We start from the raw sequence: 22,832 nt of genomic DNA, 5'->3' as shown, positions 1-22,832 counted from the left end.
ACCCAATCACTGTTTTAGTTTTTACACTGGTTTCCAAGTATGACCTTTAAAAAGCTCCTGAACGTTAACATTTAGTCTATAATAATCTATTCATTCAGAATCAAAGTACAGTAGATGTTTTGGTTCAGACCTTTTTATACAAACAGAATTAGGCATCATTATCCCAGTTCATAGAGTTAGTTTTCATAGTTCAGAGGCTGAAAAGATCCTATAATAAAAAGGAGAAAAAAAACAGCAGCTTTTTGTAGTGAGTAAATAAATAGTCAATGAGTGTATTGTAATGAAGGAACAAGGAGGTACAGACATGAGCCTGACTGGGTGTGATTGGCCTCTGCTGTTTTCTGTGACTTGCAGCTTAATTGGCACCTATAGTACATGCTTTAATTACAACCACTCTTGCATGTCCAAATGTAAATTAATTATTCAGTTCAATTGCCTCGGGCTGCAATGAAGATAACACGGCTATATGCATACCAATAAATTTTGCAAAAGGGATCCTCTTTTATTAACTTTAAAAGAAATAAAGGAAGAAGAAACATTATGTTTATATTCTGTAAATGCTTATCACTTCCATTTAGCTGAACTGAGAGAAAAGGAAGCTAATAGTAGCAGCAAGAGCTCTACAGTAAACACCTCCATTGAAATGAAATTTAAAAGAGACAGGATTTCCAATAAACAAAATAATTTTCAAAAGGCTTGCAAGCTGAGCAAAGTGTACCTAATTAACACGGAACAATGAAGTAATATGCCAAATCTACCCCAGAAATACATTTCCACTGTAAGTGGCTTGATTGATCAACACATTTTATTATTATTATGCGGTGTCTTGGCTCCGAACATAAATATTGAATAACTGGTGCACATAATTACACTATTTGCCTCTGGCTTGCTTTTTTAACAGGCAAATGTGAAAAAAGGGAAATAAAAGGTGATGTACTTTAGAATTTGTTACTAAATTGCATCATTTGTATTTCAACTACACCACTTGCAAAGCTTTGCCTGATATGAATTGAGTTGAATGTGAATAGTGCTCAATGAATGTAAATAACACCATTCCAGCCACATCAGAGAGAATATTTTGACAAATGCAGAAAATAAATAGCTGAATGGCATATGTAAGGGTATTGTAAAATGTAGGAAATCACTGAGCCCCATCTGCAAGCCATACTGCTGAGGCTGTCACTGACTGTAAGTAAAATACAGAATGACAAATTCCATTACCGTATCAATACACTTTTATGATAATAAATCATTGAAGCTGTTATCAGAGCCTACTGTCATGATATGCTAGGTCTCATATTCCATATTTATTTACTTTTCGAATAGCAAAGCAGATTGACTACGGGCATGAAAAACGGCACTCGTATTTTAGGCATAGCAATTGTTACTGTTTAAGATTAATTAGGTCACATTTGCAAGCTAATATTTATATTACCTAAATTGTGTCACATTTTTCACACACACACTGGCACACATATATAAATGTAATGTTATTATTTGGTCCAGATCAGTGGACTTCTTGCTAGTGTAAAATTTTTATTAAATCACTGAATTGCATTGAGAAGGTCTTATGGTCACCCAATATTTCTATGCATGACTATTTTATGACACACCAATAGTCAGATTATTATCATTTATTTCTTCTGTCATTTTATTATAATATATTCTCCACACATGTGATGATTTCTTTCCATGCTGCTGATTTATCTACAGAAGCAGCTGTGAGGCATCCTTTGACAACTGTTTCTGGGGTTCATATGACAGTTGCACTCAATTTCTCCTTTGTGACTAGCTTTTTGATCTAGTAGGCAACTAAGCCATATGGTGGACAGCCAAGAAATCCACTAAACAGTGCAGTGGAGGAGTTCTGCCAGTTGTGCAATGCGAATGGTTGTCAAAGGAAGTCTTGCATCCATTCAGATCAAGAGACCATATTTCAAGCAACTGCATTTCCTGCAGGCTAAATAAATTGTAAGAGAGATTTACAGAGATCCACATTCCAATATCCTTTGGAAGTACTTGGAAGACCTAAATCCCATATCTAGGCTTGGGACCCCCTTCTGAATTTCTCCTCTTGGGAACCCTTTACTAACCTTAAAATAATCTTTATACATACCTTTAATCTATGGATTTTTGGTCCAGATATGTGGCTTCATGGGGCATCTTCATGATCTTCTTTCTCTGGTGGTCGGCAGATTCTGAATGCTGCAGAAAGGAACACCACATAATGATGCAATGTTCAATCCAAAAGAAGATTGGTGATCCTGTGAGGGACAGCACTTGTGATAAAGTGACTATTACACTGTTCAGGACCACTCTCACAGGATTTGGTGCATCCGCCAAAGTAATGACACAATACTCCTACACAGCGAGGTACTTGCACAATACTCCTAGACAGCGAGGTACTTGCAGGTCATTAAAGGTGTCATTTTCAAGCACTTTCCTGAGACAAATGGCAGCAAGAGGAATGCATCTGGGAGGGGCTTTTAAGCTTCCCATCCATTTGCATTTCTATTTCTTGTGCCTGTGCTTTGAACTGGAGACAAGTGGTGGCCATTAATGCAGCCATATTCTTGCTATCTGCACAGTCAAACAGCCATGGAGGTTGGGGGATGCATGGTGGGAGGACTTCCTGTTTTACCACATAGCTAGCCTTCCACAGCACAAAGGGAGCTAGAATGATAATATATGTATTTTGCTCCCTAAAGTACAGAACACTATATAAAAAGAATTAATGCTATTCCTTTAGTAACATGTGTCTAGGAGGAAATACTGCCAATGCTAGAGAAGAAGAAGAAGGATGTCAGTGGAACAGCCAGAAGACTGGACATTGGGGGGAAAAGGGGAATTTTGCTTTAATGTTGGCCCTAGCAGCTACACATACTCCCCTTCCCTTTACTTCCGTGTTCTCCATTTGGCCAACCAGGGGCAAAGGAAAGTTATTCCTGTGTAAGTTACAAGTCATTTCTAGTAGGTTATACAGGCTGGGGACTCTCCCTCTACTTCCAGCACTGGGTATATGAGCGAATAATCACTAAGCACCAGCACTGTCCCATGTAAGGTAGGTATGTCCCATGCACCCAGAAGTACCAGGCATTTTTTTTAGTGTAGCAGGGAAAAGAAGATAATGTGAATGTCATTTGCACCACCAATAGAGTGAACCTAGGGCACAGCATTGTTTCTCTTTAAGCTGTTGCTGATGTACATTGGTTTTAACATCCTACTTAAAGGTATATTTTATAGCTATCACAACTAATATTTATTTTGGGACTTTTGGCGTTATCTCACAACAGCAATACAGTTTATAATTCTTTAGAAAAGGCCAGAAGATAAAACAATATTAGTTAGGATAGCCCTTGAAGGGATGTGAAAACCACTGTATTGAATTTGTGACAAGTATTTCAGCCACAGAGATTGAAAGTATTGCTTTATATTTTATGGCATATTGCTATACTGCTATATTTCAGCAGTATCAAACATAAAGAAACTCTTATTTTTGACCAGTAGTTTCTATATATTGTATTATTCCAAATATGGGTTATTTTGAGACATCGTACTTTAGTGTATTGTGTAGTAGGTAGTAATATGTTAAGTAGCGGTATGTGCTGATTTATATCAAAGGAAAGCAGTACTGTTTGCATAGGATTGTATTGTTGACCTTTCCTTCTGAAAATGCTCCCAGTTTCCTGTCTGTCCTGCCGATTAAATAGATTCAAGTCACACTTGCAGCAAGCATTAAGATCAGTAGATCTGACTTCACTTGTTGCATGCTTGTACTTGGTCAGTGACTGAAAATTTTGCAAAACCACAAACAGCAATGGCAACATGCATGAGAAGACATTTTTTTTGTTTTGAGGAATAAATGAGGAACCAACAAATGTATGCATATATGCAAGTCGGTTGGTACCAATTTTACATTCTCAAAAATAATAATTTCTTATTTTTAAGTGAATTCCTTTTTTAATGAGTAAAATCAGTTTTGTACAGTTTTGGGCTCTCAAATATTTATTATTTAGTTTCTCACTCACAATCTGTGCATGTATATTATAGTAAAATGCAATTTTAGCTACTAATAGACTAATTGATATTGACACCTAGCAATAAATGTACTGTAAGATGGTTTACAAAAATCAAGTAAAATCAAGGGCGGAGCTTGCCAAGGTCTGAGATGACTGCCCAACCAAGGAGTTTCGGTGCCCACAGGAACATAGTGGCTCACAGCAACCATACCGGGACGTTTTGAGACACCTGAAAATGGCGATCTGGTACCCTCACACCAGAGGAGCATGATGAGGAGGACTAAAGAGCAGAAATTGATGGCATTGTTCACACAGGGGTACACAGGCAAGATGGTGCCAGCTCTTCTTCCATCCCAGCCTCTTGTCCTTCACAGCACCATCCCCAGCATGGCAATACCATCAACAGGAGCAACCCACCTAAGAATTTACATTCTCCCCCATCTACACCTTCCTCTGGGAGCCCGGAGAAAATGAGATTTCATATGGATGGCTCAGATATTGGACATGAGTTGAGCACCTTCCATGATTCAGGGAATGACACTAGGGAACTCCCAGAGTCTATAGATCTCTTCCCTACCAATAATAAGCCTGTGATGGACACTGTTCTAAAGGACATGGTTGTCTCTTTGAGGATCTCACTTTAGGCTGACATGATGTCCTGTGCCCACAAATTCAGGAAAGGAGTGATGATCGTTATATGAGATACAGTCGCATTCACACTCTACAAGGAAATGGTTGACCCCCAAGATCACTATTTAATCTTGGTCTGTGACATTAACTCTACTACAAATATTGTGGCAAACATACAGTATATGCATCAAACGCATCTCAAGTTTGTTTTCTCCACAAGGTTTTGAGGAAAATTGCAAAATTTCGCAGGGTTCACTACTATTATGCAAGGATTTTAATCTGGCACCTGACCCATTACTAGACTCTCCTTCAAACTCCAGAAGACCTATACCCTCACTATAATTTCTGATGCATGCTTATGATCTTTATGATGCCTGGAGGTGCCCCCATGCCAATGAAAGGGCACATTATTTTCCACAAGGCATTACTCTTAAAGCAAAATTGGCTCATCTCTCATAGATAAATGGCTACGAAATAAAATTAAATCTTCTGTGATCAACACCATTACTTGATCAGATCATGCCTCAGTGACGCTGTTGGTTGGAGGCTCCTCCTCAATTAGTCCCACTTTTATATGGAAATCCAGTCCATGGCTTTTCTAGGATGCTCGGACCAAATCCAGGATAGAACAGAATTTATTGGAAGTCCTCTTTTGGCAGATTGGTTCACAGTTTGTAATGCCCATAAGGCATTCATAAGGGGCATTCTTATCTATCTGGGGGCAAGGGCTAAGAGGAGGAAGCAGCAGCATATTCAAGATTTAGTCTTAAAGATTAGAGAACTAGAAAACCAAAATAAAATGCAACCCCCCCCCCCCCCAGTATACATCAGAACAATTGACAAAAACATGCGGCGATCTTAGACAACTCTTTTAGGGAAGATTTTGAAAAAGCTTCCAGAAGGCAAGAGAGCAGGGAAATTATTAGCCAACCATTTTAGGGGTCACAAATACAAAACAAAGATCCCATATATATTACATCCTTGCAACCCAGCCAAACTGTATCACCCACAACCGACTACCGATGCCTTCTGCCATTATTACGGCTCACTATACAATCTTAAGCAAGACCCCAGCACACCACAACCCACACCAGACATTATTAGGAACTTTGTAAAAACAATCAAACTCCCCAAACTCACAGAAGAACAACTTAATAACAAAATTCTCCCATTACTAATGCTGAATTCCTACGTATTATTGATTTACTACCCAACAATAAATTCCCAGGTTCAGATGGCTTCACAGGAGAATGTATTAAACCTTTCAAGCAAATCCTTGTACCCCACCTGGTAAAGATGTATGGTTCAGCCACTGCCTCCCCTTCTTTCCCTCTGTAAATGCTCAAAGCACTGATAGTTGACTTGCTGAAGCTGGAAAAGGATCCAGCCACACCACAAAATTCTTATCCTATCTCGTTGTTAAATAATGATTTAAAAATCTATGCAAAACTGCTGGCCATAAGATTAGCAGACATATTTCCACCCCTCATCTATCTAGACCAGATGGGATTTACAAAGGGACACCAGACCGCTGACACTACCCAATGCTTAATAAATGTTATACACCTAGCCAACAGCAACAGAAGGCCTTCTCTGCTCTTCGCTTTGGATGCAGAAAAGGTATTGCATAGAATTCTTTGGGATTTGTTTTACATTTTATACTATTGTCATTGCTCTTATTACCAGTGCTTTATTTTATACAGCTTTCACAGGAATATCATCCTTAATATCTTTCTTCCTTCCCCATAAATATAATTTATGACAAACGTTACTTTTCATCCATCATATTCTCTGTATACAGATTATCTCTACCTTGGAACAGAACATTATTTTGTGAAATGCATTAATCTATGTAACATTTCCCTTTGTTGTTACCCCTTTTTGGCATCTGAATCATGTTTGTTCCTTAATAAGCTCTATATATATATAAAAAAACAAAAACAAATGTAATGGTACCTATCAGGGCTGCCCTCTCTCCCCACTAACCTTCAATCCACTGATGGAACCTATGGCCACATTTTTACTGTTACACCCTCAAATAGCTGGTCTTTTGCTGGGTAATAGGTCACATATCATCAGCCTATTCACTGATGATATGATATTGATGCTCACTGATGTGGCACCGTGTCACCAACAAGTTGTCCATATACCAGCACAGCTCATCACTCATTTGGGATCTCTGTGTGTCCTTTTTCATAATTCTGTTCACTTTATTTTAATTATTTTGTATGTTTTTAAGCGCTGCACTAATTCTATATTATGGACTTTACTTGGGACTTGATATTTTGAACCTGAGTGCTTGGCTACTGTATTGTTTATTTTAGTATTATTTTGCGCTGTTTTATCTTCTAGAGTACACTCACTTACGTGTCTACTACTCTGCATCACTTTTATTCCAATTGAGGAGATGGCTAACTCCTGAGTCTGACACCTTGTGGGCAGAAATGGAGCAATCCCAGATTCCAGAGGGAAATCTATATAATTTCCTGATAACATTTCCTTATAATACCCTTTTGGACAACATGCTTGCCCCAACTATACTGGCTTCAGTCTGGTCCTGGGTAAAACTATGCAGAACCCTACCTACAATTAGAGATGTCCCGAACTGTTCGCCGGCGAACAGTTCCCCGCGAACTTCGCATGTTCGCGTTCGCCTCGGCGGGCGAACATATGCGATGTTCGGTCCGCCTCCTATAGATCATCATTAAGCAAACTTTGACCCTGTACCTCACAGTCAGCAGACAGATTCCAGCCAATCAGCATACCTCCCTCCCAGACCTTCCCACCTCCTATAAAAAAGCAAGGGCAGCATCCATCTTAGATTCATTTTGAAGCTGCAGAGTTAGTTAGAGCAGGGAGAGGGCTGCTGTTGCTGCTGAATTGATAGGGAAATCATTAGCTAGGCCAGTGTTCTGTGTCCACTCCTGCTGTAAGGACAGCATCCTGACAGCACCCCAAAAAGCCCTTTTTAGGGCTGGTATTTCAGTCTGCTTTTATTTATTTTTTTTTCTATATATTTATCAGGCATTTTTGGAGGCAGGCATGACTTTTTTGGGATTAGTGTCGGGGGGGGTCTAAAAAGTGTACTTGTGAAGTTTCAACTCTGTAGCATGCCCAGAACCAGAGAAAAAAAAGATCATATAGGTGTAAAAGGAGGGTCCCACCATCCCTGCTCTACTGAAAAATTATCTTTTTTTCTGGTTCTGGACATGCTACAGAGCTGAAACTTCACAGGTACACATTTTAGACCCCCCAGACACTAAATCACACAACAAAAAGTTCTTAAAAATTGTCATTTTTGATAGAGAGCCAATTATTGGAAAAATTTATTGTCTGGGGGGTCTAAAAAGTGTACCTGTGAAGTTTCAGCTCTGTAGCATGTCCAGAACCAGAAAAAAAAAATTAGAATTAGGGTTAGGGCTAGGGTTAGGGTCAGGGCTAAGGTTAGGGTTATTTTTAGTGCTTAGGGTTAGGGTTAGAGGGGTAGGGTTACTAACTCTAACCCTAAGTATCTCACCATAACCCTAACCCTATCCCCTAACACTAAACCTAACCCTAACCCTCTAACCATAACCCTAACCCTCTAACCTTAACCCTAACCTTCTAAGCCTAGCCATAAAAATAACCCTAACCCTAAACCTAACCCTAACCCTAGCCCTAACCCTAATCCTAACCCTAACCCTAACCCTAACCCTCTAACCTTAAACTTAACCCCCTAACCCCAGCCCTAGCCCTAGCCCTAACCCTAACCCTAATTTGTAATTTTTTTCTGGTTCTGGACATGCTACAGAGCTGCAACTTCACAGGTACACTTTTTAGACCCCCAAGACACTAAATCCAAAGAAATGTTTTTTTTTTTTAATTTTTCCAATAATTGGCTCTCTATCAAAAATGACAATTTTTAAGAACTTTTTTGTGTGATTTGGTGTCTGGGGGTCTAAAAAGTGTACCTGTGAAGTTTCAGCTCTGTAGCATGTCCAGAACCAAAAAGAAAATTAGAATTAGGTTTAGGGCTAGGGTTAGGGTTAGGGCTAGGGTCAGGGCTAAGGTTAGGGTTATTTTTAGTGCTTAGGGTTAGAGAGTTAGGGTTAGAGGTGTAGGGGTAGGGTTACTAACTCTAACCCTAAGTATCTCACCATAACCCTAACCCTATCCCCTAACACTAAACCTAACCCTAACCCTAAACCTTAAAGCCCAGTTCCTGTCCCATTTTGGTCGGTTTTGGTCTGTTTGCGGATGTTTGCGGTGCGTTAAATGGGGAGTTTGGTCTGTCAGAGTTTGGTCTGTCACTGTGAAGCGGGCGTAACCCTTACACTACCTGATCGATACAACATCATACCTGATTGTATACACACACTGGATGTTTTAAAGCACGTTATTCCAAACAATTTTGGAATGTTAGGTGATTTATGCCCTTTATGTATTAAAACCCGACTCTGCGTCAACTACGTAATTTTCCATGGGAGTTTTGCCATGGATCCCCCTCCGACATGCCACAGTCCAGGCGTTAGTCCCCTTGAAACAACTTTTCCATCACTATTGTGGCCAGAAAGAGTCCCTGTGGGTTTTAAAATTCACCTGCCTATTGAAGTCTATGGCGGTTCGCAATGTTCACCGGTTCGCGAACATTTGCGGAAGTTCGCGTTCGCCTTTCGCGAACATTAAATTTTATGTTCGCGACATCACTACCTACAATTGGCAATTTGACACCCTTAAAATTCCCATTACCGCCTTCCCCTCCTAATTCCAGACCTTAATCTCACATCATGGCTAGTTAGGGCATATCTTCATTAGAAGATTTGTAGGTTGGTTTAGAACTTAAAACATTCTGAACATTACAAATGGAACACAAACTTCCTTCCACTGAACATTACAGATATCTGCAGATCACCTATCTGGTAAGGGATACTAAAAGCCAAACTATCTGCCTACCATGGCAATTAGCCTAATATGATCGATCCACACACCTCAGGCTCACTTAAAGGTATTTTGCTTTTCTACTCTAATTTGCAGGAGAAAAATATGTTAGCTAAACCTTCCTCAATCATAGCTTGGGAAAAAGAGTTGGGTATGGAGTATTCTATTGACCAATGGTGGAGAGACCTGAGTACCACATATTCTTCCACCAAAAGTGCTAATCTATGGGAACTATCTCAGAAAATATTGATGTGCTTGCATTTGACACTGTATTGACTATCCAAACTCTCTCCAGACCTTTCTTCTAATTGCTGGAGGCAATGCAGATCACTAGGAACATTAATACATAACTTGTGGTCCTGCAAGAAACTCTCACAATTTTGGACTCATGTACAGTATCTAAACTCATAACGAAAATCCTGGCACTAAACTTTGAACTAAACCCAGGAATGGCCATTTTGCCTCTGGGAATGGAATATATCCCTTCCTCTTATAGAGCCCTGGTGTCACATATCCTACTGGCAGCATATCTAACTATAGTCAGACATTGGAAAGAATCTAAAATCCCAGATATTGCGGAAGTAATCCAAACAACTCACACCCATGGTTTATATGAGGTACTCTTTGGATCCAGTGTAGGGAAATATGGGGCTATCTCTGATATATTTGGAAACCCTGGCAACTGTGATTCTCAGGACACTCCATCTCTTGATGTTCTTTCTTAGGAGTTATATAATCAAGATACTTCTCTTTTTTTTAAAAGATGAAATAATACCATCTGACCGTTTGTGCTTCTTGTGTTTATTGTTGAATGTCACACACCCACCGATATGAAAGGTTGTATATGGTAATTGTATACTTTGTAACTACCTATCCACTAAGATGCACAAAGCTCCTCCTGTGCTCCACATTCTGATTTTCAAGTTTACCTTCCATGTGTATTACATGGTTTATTGTACATGACATTACATGTATGCTTTTTTCTTTTTTCAAAAAACAATAAAAAAAAACGATTGAAATAAAAAATGAAGTAAAGTCAAGTAAGCTTGTGCTGCCTCCAAATATTCAATCATATAGGAATTTACAGAAATGTAAAAAAATATACATTTCTTTTGTGCATGATTAAATGTTTTAAACATTATATGTTTTAAACACTGCTCTTTGCCTAATTTCTCTGTGACTTGTTTTACTTGATTAAGTCCCACACAAGCTTATAGTGTACAAAAGTAAGTCCTAGTGGAAAAGAACACACACATTCATGATAGTAAATGACCCCCTCTCTTTTCAATGCACAAAACCAATAACATAATTTAATAGGTTTGGCCTGATTACCAATTTGTTCCTATATATTTGACATGCAAATCTCTACTTACAATTGATATCTCCCATTATCCTGTGCTGGGATACCAAACTCAGAATGTAATTCAAGTGATCTTTGAATGCTATTTTTACAGGCAGTTAAATACAATAGAGTTCTACAGACTTGTCAAAGGAAGCATTTACATCCTATGATTATAGCTTTCTGCAGCTGAGCGGAGACTATTTGAATTCTTCACATCAGTAACTAATTAACAGCATGTTTATCTGCCAAAAATATAAACATAAAATATCTTTTGTTCTGAAATAAACATGGTTCTATTAAAATGTAACAGTTCAGGGAAGATGGAAAAATAAACACAGAAAACAGTGGTTATAAAAAGCATAATGTGGTCTATGTACTAAGCAGCACTTTGAGTGTTTACTTTTTTTTCTACTTTTAAGCCATTTATAGAATGGTGTCAAATAGGCATTTTTAATTTATTTCAACTTAAAATCACAATGTGCTTCTCTAATCCTAATTGTAAGGGCTACGTCAGTTAGGTATTGAGATCTATGGGCAAATGTTCTTTTAAAGCAAGTGGATTTAAATAAAATGTGTTGCATGAGAATTGTAAAAGGAAAAACATTTTTTTTTTGTAAAAATTAGAATATTTCTCCATAAGAACCTCATGCTAACTGGATTTACCAATCTCCAGAATGGGAAGACATTTTTATCATGGTAAAAAACCCAATCAGGTATAACCCAGCTAAGGCTAAAATGTAAATAATAAGAAAAAATGATCTAAAGGTTATACAATTTAAAATGGAATTAACAGTAAACTATTAAACACATACAATATACACTGATTTTGCAATGTATCAATAAGGATCAAGTTTCAGGAAAACAGCTAAATAACTACAGTAATAGAAAAAAAAAGAAATATTTATATTTGTATCATTCAGAGGATTTGTAAATGTTTTCAGCCAGTCTTATGATTTAGACATACCTACCAGACAGGATAGACAGGTCAGTGGCATTTACTACTCCATAACAATGAGGTAATACAGCTTTGTCACCACTCACCAACCTATCCTGATTGAAGAATGAAAGCATGCTGTTGAGGACATCACTCTGATTATCCTGTCCTGTAACCACAGTTAGATTAAAAAAGATAAGAGCATTGAGGGTGACACAGGGAACACTGACTATCAATGATGCAGGGAGATAAACTACCACAAATGGTACTGTGGCTGTTAGGCCCCATGCACACGGGGCGTTTTTAACGCCGCTGTAAGCAGCGTCAGACGTTTTCCTCTTGCAGCCTAAAAACGCCCCTCCATGTTATTCTATGGCCTCATGCACACAAAGACGTTTTTAAGCTGTAAGTGGCCTAAGCGTTTTTCAGCTGCAACAAGAACCCACGGCCTGCACGTTCTGAGGCCCAGCGTTAGAGCGTTAAAAGCGCTTGACGCTATTTAACGCTATTTAACGTTTTTATCGGCGTTTTCCAGCGTCCGGCGTTATTAAGCTGTAGAAATTTTCAGAAATGTGATTGGTCACTGTAATGGAGTAAAAACACAGGAAATGCATTTTTACATTTCCCAAGTGTCCTTTGCTCAGCCGTGTGGGTGGGTGGGTGTGTCTGTGTGGACATACAGGAGAGAGAGGGACAATGGCTGCTGATATAGGTCAGACAGAGCTTATCTCTGCAGTTGAGGCCCATCCAGAGCTGTGGGATGTCTCCCATCCCTTCTATAGTGACAGGATTAAAAAATCAAAAACCTGGATGGATATATCTGAAGCCCTAACACCAGGCTGGGACCGATTGAGCACCGCAGAGAAGAAGGAAAGAAGTAAGTTTTTCAGAAATGCATGACTTGTGTGCTGTATAATTACAAAGAATCCATATTTTAACCTTACTTCACTTTTCTTCTTAGGCAAAATTTTCCAAAAGAGGTGGAAGTCCCTGCGTGATCGGGTCAGGAGGGATCTGACAGAGGAGGAAAAAGCTAACACAAGTGGTGCAGCTGCCTCCCACAAAAGAAGAAACGTGTACCACAACCACCTGGCATTCCTGCGTCAAGCAATGATAGCCAGCAGTAGAGAGTAAGTCGCACATACTGTATTTTTGACTTACATATAGGGGTGCTCAGAGCATCGTTTTCTGTGAATGTATTGCTATTCTGCAGCCATTTTTTTTTACATATTTTTCAGGACAACATCTAATATTGCGGACCTGACTCAGGATGCTAGTCAGGAGGTGGTTGAAGAACCAGAGGACAGACCCCCCAGTGCTGCCACTGAAAACAGTGACATGACGATCCAATCCAGTGGATCTCATGTCTGCGATGAATCCACAATACAGGTTAGTGTCTGTCTAGTCTGTCTGCCATTCTTTTCTTCATTGTATGTATGTGACAAACTGAACCTTTTTCTTTCTTAACAGGAATCCAGGGACCAGGAATGTGTTGTGGAAGAAATTCCCGATAGTGGTGTGGGGCGTGGCCGTGGCGAGGTACCCGTTCTTGCCAACGAGGTATGTGTGCGTGGCCGTGGCGCTGTGCGTGGCCGTGGCCGCAATCAGCGTCAGAGGGGTGGCGGTATTGTCCCTCAAAACGAGGACGGGGTGTTAGCGTTGCTGCAGGAAGTGCGGCAGGAGAGGCGCAGTGGGGATGTGTTCCTCGATCCTGGCAACTCACGCGCCGCCTTCTGCCGTGCTGCATACTACATCCTGGAGGACATTGGGGGACCTGAAGAAAAGCTTTGTATGGATCGTGTGCTCACCATCATGACACAATATAGGCATGCAAAACTAAGTGGTGGCCCGCCACCATCAAACGATCCATTCAACACTTTTCTTGATCCCCCAATGCCCTCTGTGACCTCAGCAACGCTAACACCCCACTTTCAATACCGCCCCCCTCCGCAACGCCACCTACCTACCTTGTCCCCTCCGCAACGCCACCCAACACCTGTCTTGTCCACGCCCTCCTATTTCCCACCCCACTCCTCCATTGATTTCTCCCAACCACCTACCCAGTTCCCTCCCCCAAACTTACCTGGACCCCCTTACCACCATGAGGTTGCGCAGGAACGACATGTCCAAGCCACCCACTCGCATCCTGACATCAGCTATCCACGTTCAAAGTCACCGCGGTCAAGCCAGGACGATCAGTCAGGATACACCTACCAGCATTTGTGATTTTTTTCTTTTTTTTGTGTTTATTTGAATAAAAACCTTTTTTTGAAATGATATTTTGCCTCATTTTTTTTTAAAGTTGTATGTTGAAATAGAAGTACATCTGCACAGGCCATTGGGCTGGCACACACTTGCCACATGCAGAAGGAAACCCCCCTCCTTCTTCTGCATGTGGCAAGTGTATGCACAAGCCATTGGGCTGGCACACACTTGCCACATGCAGAAGGAAACCCCCCTCCTTCTTCTGCATGTGGCAAGTGTATGCACAAGCCATTGGGCTGGCACACACTTGCCACATGCAGAAGGAAACCCCCCTCCTTCTTCTGCATGTGGCAAGTGTATGCACAGGCCATTGGGCTGGCACACACTTGCCACATGCAGAAGGAAACCCCCCTCCTTCTTCTGCATGTGGCAAGTGTATGCACAAGCCATTGGGCTGGCACACACTTGCCACATGCAGAAGGAAACCCCCCTCCTTCTTCTGCATGTGGCAAGTGTATGCACAGGCCATTGGGCTGGCACACACTTGCCACATGCAGAAGGAAACCCCCCTCCTTCTTCTGCATGTGGCAAGTGTATGCACAGGCCATTGGGCTGGCACACACTTGCCACATGCAGAAGGAAACCCCCCTCCTTCTTCTGCATGTGGCAAGTGTATGCACAGGCCATTGGGCTGGCACACACTTGCCACATGCAGAAGGAAACCCCCCTCCTTCTTCTGCATGTGGCAAGTGTATGCACAAGCCATTGGGCTGGCACACACTTGCCACATGCAGAAGGAAACCCCCCTCCTTCTTCTGCATGTGGCAAGTGTATGCACAGGCCATTGGGCTGGCACACACTTGCCACATGCAGAAGGAAACCCCCCTCCTTCTTCTGCATGTGGCAAGTGTATGCACAAGCCATTGGGCTGGCACACACTTGCCACATGCAGAAGGAAACCCCCCTCCTTCTTCTGCATGTGGCAAGTGTATGCACAGGCCATTGGGCTGGCACACACTTGCCACATGCAACATTGAACTAGAACAATGGAAGAATGATAGACATCAAAAGAACTGACATACATGTTTAATAAAAGCTGTATGTGAAGATATCACAAAGTTTACAAGATGAATGATTTTAGACAAAATTATCCTGCCATGCCACTTCCCCATCAGGCGAGACAAAGAAATCCGCAAACTTATCTCTGATGGTCATGACTCGTGCTGTTGTTCGTAAGTCCATAAACTGCACGCGGTGCATGGGGTTACGTGGCTCTGGTTCAACGCTGCTCCTGTCGCTTCTCCTTAGGAAATTGTGCAAAACACAGCAGGCCAGGACAACCTTGGTGGCATTGTCAACATCCAGTTGCATACATGACAGCAAAACCCTCCATTTTGCTGAGCACACACCAAACGCACACTCCACAACACGACGAGCTCGGCTCAGCCGATAATTGAATATACGTTTGGTGTGACTCAGTCCATAGCCACTGTATGGCCTCATCAGATTTTCTGCCAGTCCAAATGCTTCGTCGGCCACCATGACCAATGGCAAGCTTGGTTCCTCAGTACACGGTAGCGGCCTGCTTGTTGGTATGTTGAGTCGTCCTTCGTGTAGCCGACGTCCAAAGGCCGATTCTCGAAAGATGCGGGCATCACCCTGGCTGCCATATGCTCCTACATCAACAGCAAGGAATTGAAGATGGGCATCAGACAATGCCAGGAGTACCACAGAAAAATATTTCTTGTAGTTAAAGTATGCAGAGCCGGAATGGGGGGGCTTCTTCACCCTGATGTGTTTTCCATCAAGGGCACCGATACAGTTGGGGAACTGGGTTTTCTCCCAAAATTCGTCGACAACTGCTTCCCACATCTCTTCAGTCGGCTCCGGCATGACCACCTCCTTCAACTGCTCCCATATTGCCGCACATGTCTCCTTAACAATTTTGGCCACCGTGGAGACACCGAGCAGAAAATAGTGGTGTAAGGAGACAAAGCTTTGGCCAGTAGCAAGAAACCTAAAATAAAAATAAAAAATGATTACATATTACATCTATCTTTCAAAAATACATTGAAAATGTTTTAACTAGGACCTCACCACCTAACCCTCTTAACCCAAGTACTAACCCTATACAAAACACTCACAAATGATTTCACTTACCGAAGTGTCACAAGCAGCCTTTCCTCCGGTGACACACTGCTTCGCATGTTCGTGTCCATCCTGGATAGCCTTGGCCTGAGCTTCTCCAGTAGGTCATCGAAAAGCGGAACGGACATACGTGAGAAGTTGTACCACTTGTCCGGATACATGCGGAGTTGGGTGTACATGGTGGTAAAGTACCCCACGGACAGACGCTGCAACATGACAGGATGCACCCAGAACCTTCGCCGTATGCTCCTCTCATTCTCCTCCTCCAACTGTCTCCTTCTACGCATCCTTCTCAAGATGATGAGCAGGATCGCCTCATCAACCTTCTGCATAACAGGATCCATGACTCAGAAATGCAAAAAATACTCCGAAAATACAAGAAACACTCTCAACCGATCTGAAAATGCTCTCTCCTCTCTCTCTCTCCTACCAAAATGGCTTCCACACATTGCATTGTGGTTATTTTGGGTGTGGAAAATGGAGGAGGACTGATTTTTTAAAAAAACGCTATTTAGCGCTGACGCGGCTTAACGCGGCTTAACGCGGCTTAACGCTCATTAACATAATTTGAGAAACGCTGTTTAACGCGCGTTTTTAACGCCGGTTTTTCCCGGCGTTATAACTAGCTTGGACGTACGTTTTTTTGAACGCCCCGTGTGCATGGGGCCTAAATCACAAATGCTATATGGGCACCAATGATACAGGGAGCACTGATCAGCAAGGATACAGGGGGCACTACCACCATGCTGGGTGGTGAGCAGTGACCATTAATACTATAGACGTCACTGACTACTGAACACTCATTTTTTAAGGTTGTCATTGCGCCCTGGCCACCAATGTTTTAGGGGGCATTTACTACTAACCCTAAAGAGTTATTTTAAAGGTGAAATCACCAATGACAATAAACCATCAAACTTTAAAGGGGTACTCCCCACTGACCATTATCACAAGGGTTCAATTTATACCTGACACACACTTTGTTTTGTGATATTAACGTCCATATATGAAAGAGAGAAAAGCCGTAATCCTCAGGATCATGACTGATCCTCAGGATCACGACTGATTACTCATGTGTACCAGTTTATGTAGCTGAGATGAGGGGCAGAGAACATGTTTTTCGCTTCTCATTACAGCACACATCGGTTCTGCCACAAATGGCCAGTTTATGAAAGTGAGATCTGAAGATCTCACTGACCATTACATTGAAATATCTCTGTCCCAGATTCTCCAGTTCCAAGGTGCATAATCTGGGAGAGAAGCTGGTGTGATTAGAGGAAGAAGACTTCTTTCTTCCAATATATCAGCACCAGTGGGTTAAAAAATATTATTATATATACTGTACAAACAGATATAATTGAGAGAAGGAAAGGGAAGTGTTCTATGTATCCTAACACACATATATATACATACAGTATCTCACAAAAGTGAGTTTTTTGTAAATATCTTATTATATCTTTTCATGTGACAATACTGAAGAAATTACACTTTGTTACAATGTAAAGTAGTGAGCTTGTATAACAGTGTAAATTTGCTGTCCCCTCAAAATAACTTAACACGCGGCATTTATGTCTAAACTGCTGGCAACAAAAGTGAGTGCACCCCTAAGTGAAAATGTCCATATTGGGCCCAATTAGCCATTTTCCCTCCCCGGTGTCACGTGACTTGTTAGTGTTACAAGGTCTCAGGTGTGAATGGGGAGCAGGTGTGTTAAATTTGGTGTTATCGCTCTCACTCTTTCATACTGGTCACTGAAAGTTCACATCGCACCTCATGGCAAAGAACTCTCTGAGGATCTGAAAAAAAGAATTTTTGCTCTACATATAGATGGCCTAGGCTATAAGAAGATTACCAAGACCCTGAAACTGAGCTGCAGCACGGTGGCCAAGACCATACAGCAGTTTAACAGGGCAGGTTCCACTCAGATGTTGAGTGCACGTGCTCAGCGTCATATCCAGAGGTTGTCTTTTAGAAAATAGACATATTAGTGCTGCCAGCATGGCTGCAGAGGTTAAAGGGGGAGGGTCAGCCTGTCAGTGGTCAGACCATACGGCGCACACTGCATCAAATTGGTCTGCATGGCTGTCATCCCAGAAGGAAGCCTCTTCTAAAGATAGTGCACAAGAAAGCCCGCAAACAGTTTGCTGAAGACAAGCAGACTAAGGACATGGATTATTGGAACCAAGTCCTGTGGTCTGATGAGACCAAGATAAACTTATTTGGTTCAGATGGTGTCAAGCATGTGTGGCGGCAACCAGGTGAGGAGTACAAAGACAAGTGTGTCTTGCCTACAGGCAAGCATGGTGGTGGGAGTGTCATGGTCTGGGTCTGCATGAGTGCTGCCGGCACTGGGGAGCTACAGCTTATTGAGGGAACCATGAATGCCAACATGTACTGTGGCATACTGAAGCAGAGCATGATCCCCACCCTTCAGAGACTGGGCCGCAGGGCAGTATTCCAACATGATAACGACCCCAAACACACCTCCAAGATGACCACTGCCTTGCTAAAGAAGCTGAGGGTAAAGGTGATGGACTGGCCAAGAATGTCTCCAGACCTAAACCCTATTGAGCACCTGTGGGGCATCCTTAAACAGAAGGTGGGGGAGTGCAAGATCTCTAACATCCACCAGCTCCGTGATGTAGTCATGGAGGAGTGGAAGAGGACTCCAGTGGCAACCTGTAAAGCTCAGGTGAACTCCATGCCCAAGAGGGTTAAGGCAGTGTTGGAAAATAATAGTGTCCACACAAAATGTTGAACTTTGGGCCCAATTGGGACATTTTGACTTTTACACTGTTATACAAGCTGCACACTCACTACTTTTACATTGTAGCAAAGTGTAATTTCTTCAGTGTTGTCACATGAAAAGATATAATAAAATATTTACAAAAATATGAGGGGTGTACTCACTTTTGTGAGATATTGTGTATATATTGTGACAGGAAGTCAGGTAAATCTGTGGATGTTGTCACAGACAGGAGATACATTTCCACCTGGTTTAGAAAATTCACCAATTACTATAGGGTGTCGGCTGCAGAGGTAGCCAGCAAGTTTAAGGAGGTTGAAAAGACTTCAGCTGTTCAGGATGAGGCAAATTAAGGCCTCTATAAGTTATCCAGAGAATGATTACTGATCACTGCCTCCTGAAGCTGTGTGAGTATAGGAGAGCAGTGAGCTGGCTCCTGAAGCGATGTGCACTGAGGAGAGCAGTCAGCTGAAGACTTCTCAAGGTGAGGTCATGGACTTTTTCTGTGTGAAGAAAAACAAATGGACATTTTCTGTGTGAAGAGAATATAAATGGACTATTGATTGTCTGCTGTATGATCAGCAGTGTCTGCCCAGCAGTAGGTTGGGACAGACTCCCTAGGTAGGTTCCTGTGTGTGAAGGTAGACACCCACAGTGGCCAGGATTTAATTTGTTTATTTCTGATTTATGCTGTTTTTGATGCATGCACTTCTTTGAAGAAATTGGAGGAATAAACCATAGACTGTTGTTTTCAACCACCCCTCTGCTATCTCCCTGTGTAACAAACCCCCCCCCCCCAAGGGGTCATCCACACCCACCACCGAGCTAATCCCTCACATATGGTGGAAGATTGCATTGCACAGAAGCAGAGATCCTGCAAGAGAGAGAAAAGCTACTTGCTTTAAAGAGACAGTGCTCTAATTTTTTTGCTGGACTTTGAAAAAGTTATTGGGGAGTAACTGAAGATGGGGCGGTCAAAGCTCCTGAAAAAAGCAAAGATGGCTGAGATGAGAGGGAGAAAAAACACAAAGCAGAATTAAAAAAGCTCAGGCAGCATCTTAAAGAGTGGAAGGACAAGTCCCAAAAACTTGTAGAAGAGGTGCAGACACAGACTGATATTCAGAATATGACCTCACTGGAGGTTGGATCAAACCTGGCTACTTTGAATGAGCAGGTAAAAGCTGCAGAGCGTCTAGCAAGTGGGAGAGACGCTAAATTACTGAGTACTGTGTATGAGCTCACCACTTTGAGCAATGTGGTAGATGAATTACGTACAGACTGTGAAAGTTGGAAAACTGAAACCCAACGTGTCCAGCAGCAGCTAAAGAAGAAAGAAGCCTGTGTGGCAGAATTACATTCTCATTCCCAGAAACTAGCCAATGAGGTGAGGGCTCTTATGCAGGGAAAAGGAGATTCTGAACACAAGAGAAAAAAAGTAGAGGCACAGCTTCAAGAATTGCAAGTAAAAGTATCAGAAGGTGACCGAATGTGTGCTAAGCTGTCAGAGAAGGCAAACCGACTGCAAGTTGAGTTGGACAATGTCACAAATCAGCTTTCTCAAGCAGACAGCAAATCTAGAAAATTTGCCAAAGATTTCTCTATCTTGGAATCGCAGCTGCAAGACACTCAGGAACTCTTACAGGAAGAGAGATGTCAAAGGCTGAGCTTTAGCACAAAACTCAAACAAATGGAAGATGAGAAAAATGGCTTCCTGAAATAATTAGAAAATGTTGAAGAGGTGAAAAAGAAACTGCAGAAAGACCTTGAAGCTGCTAATCAACACTATGAAAAAAAACAGCTGCTTATGACAAGCTTGAGAAGACCAAGACAAGACTTCAGCAGGAATTGGATGAACTGAGTGTGGATCTTGATCACCAGAGTCAGATTGTGTCCAACCTGGAGAAGAAGCAAAAGAAGTTTGATCAGATGCTTGGTGAGGAGTAGACCACGTCTGCAAAATATGCAGAAGAATGTGTGTAACGCTCCTGCGTTTTATGTATGATGTGGATTTTCAGCTGCAGAAATATTCCACTTCAGTAGTCATGTAGAGAAACGCTGAGACACCATTCCCAACTCTCAATGACTCATCATGTGTGGAGGATCTCAATTCAGCAAGTAAATACACACACTCAATAAGATGTTTCCTAGAGTGGCTTATGTATATAGTAACACAGTGATGATAGGCTGAAGAGACAGGTTGGGTAGAGATGGTAGATGACAGACACTTGAAAGGAAATGTTCTTGAAAGTAAGATAGTAGCAGATGAGATGCAGATAGGTTTAGCAATCATGTATGGTAGCAGATGACAGAGTAGCAGGTGGACATACAAGAGAGATCAACCCAGTGCAAGAACAGGTGGTAGTAGGCTCAAGAGCTAGCAATCTTAGATAATGCAGATGTAGTAATAGTCCTTAGTATGCAGAGCTAGACAGTGTAAGCTTTAGTATGAAAGTTATAGAGGTTTCCCCTACGGGGTACTTATCACTAATAGCAATGTAGCAGAGGAGAGGTTCGGCAAGAGCGGATGATCCGGTAGCGGGATACAGGGATCAGCGCAGCGTGGTTCCGACAGCGAGGTAAGCTTGCAAGCATGAGAGCTTCAAGACAGGTTAGCATCAAGGCACAAAGCAGTTTGAACGAACACATGTGAGTGAGAGCCGGCGATCTAAATAGCCATCAGTCCGGCGCTCAGTGATGACAGCATCAGTCTTAAAGGTGTATGCGCACCTTACCAAAAGAGAATGGTGGGGCGCATACACTTATGAAAGAGTAATTAGGGTACCCAAAGGTACCAGAACATTACAGTACCCCCCCCCTTAAGGCCGGCTCCTGAAGGCCTCTGGAGCTGGTTTGTCTGGGTACTTCGCATGAAAATTGCGGATTAATCTAGAGGCATGTATGTCAGAGGTGTTTAGCCAGGTGTCGTCTTGGGGCCCACAGTTCTTCCATCGAACCAAGTACTGAAGTCTTCCTCTGTGGATACGAGAATCCAGAATCTCTTTTATCTCATATTCTTCTCCACCTTCAACTTGTACAGGAGGAGGAGGTGGGATCGTAGGCCTTATTCCTTGGTCAGGAACATGGGGCTTCAGTAGCGACACATGGAAAATGGGATGCATTTTGAGGTCTATTGGCAATGTAAGCTGTACTGCAGCTTTTCCAATAAGTTTCTTGATTGGGAAAGGTCCCAAGAACAGAGGTCCAAGCTTTTTGCTAGGGATTTTCAGTCTTAAATTTTTTGTTGAGAGCCAAACGAGGTCCCCGATAGTGTACTGAGGAGAAGGTCTTCTGCGAAGATCATAGTACTTCTTTTGTTGACTATGAGCGAGTGCAATAGTAGTATTAAGCAAACCCAGAGAGTCCTTTATTTGGGTAAGATAGTCTGAAGCTACTGGGTTATTTGAAGGAAGGATGCGTGGTGGAAGAATAGAGGGATGAAACCCATAGTTCAAGTAGAACGGACTCTGCTTGGTCGTACTGTGGGTTGCGTTGTTGTAGGCAAATACTGCCAGAGGGAGAAGATCCACCCAATCATCCTGTTGGTAAGAAGTATAACAACGTAAATATTGCTCGATGCATTGGTTGACTCTTTCAGTCTGTCCGTTGGTCTGCGGATGGTAAGGAGAAGTGAGCTTCCGCTCGATCCGTAGTATGTGACATAGTTCTTGCCAGAACTTGGAAATAAATTGTGATCCACGGTCAGACAGAAGAGTTTTTGGGATACCATGTAACTTAAAGACATGTTTCATCAGGAGTTCTGCCGTTTGTTTGGACGAAGGTAGTCTGCGAATAGCAATGAAATGTGCCATTTTTGTCAGATGGTCCACTGACACTAAGATGGTATTAAATCCTTTGGAAGGAGGCAATTCCACTATAAAGTCCAAGGGCACAACT

The 22,832-nt window shown here is 42.0% G+C and overlaps 1 protein-coding gene across 1 annotated transcript; it reads right to left on the bottom strand.

Moving 5' to 3' along the window:
• Positions 1 to 15,184: 15,184 nt before the first annotated feature.
• Positions 15,185 to 16,539, bottom strand: LOC309551132 (uncharacterized protein; the record flags this gene model as incomplete). Its single annotated transcript, XM_082251584.1, has 2 exons — positions 15,185 to 16,064; positions 16,208 to 16,539. The coding sequence occupies 2 exons, from the start codon at positions 16,537 to 16,539 to the stop codon at positions 15,185 to 15,187; spliced, it is 1,212 nt and encodes a 403-aa protein (XP_082107710.1).
• Between the last annotated feature and the right edge of the window lie 6,293 nt (positions 16,540 to 22,832).

Source organism: Pelophylax lessonae (genome assembly GCF_965119305.1).
Source record: "Pelophylax lessonae genome assembly, chromosome: 3".
NCBI classification, from domain to species: Eukaryota; Metazoa; Chordata; class Amphibia; order Anura; family Ranidae; genus Pelophylax; species Pelophylax lessonae.
The sequence above is the reverse complement of the archived record's forward strand: the minus strand, read 5'-3'. Positions and strand labels throughout refer to the sequence as shown.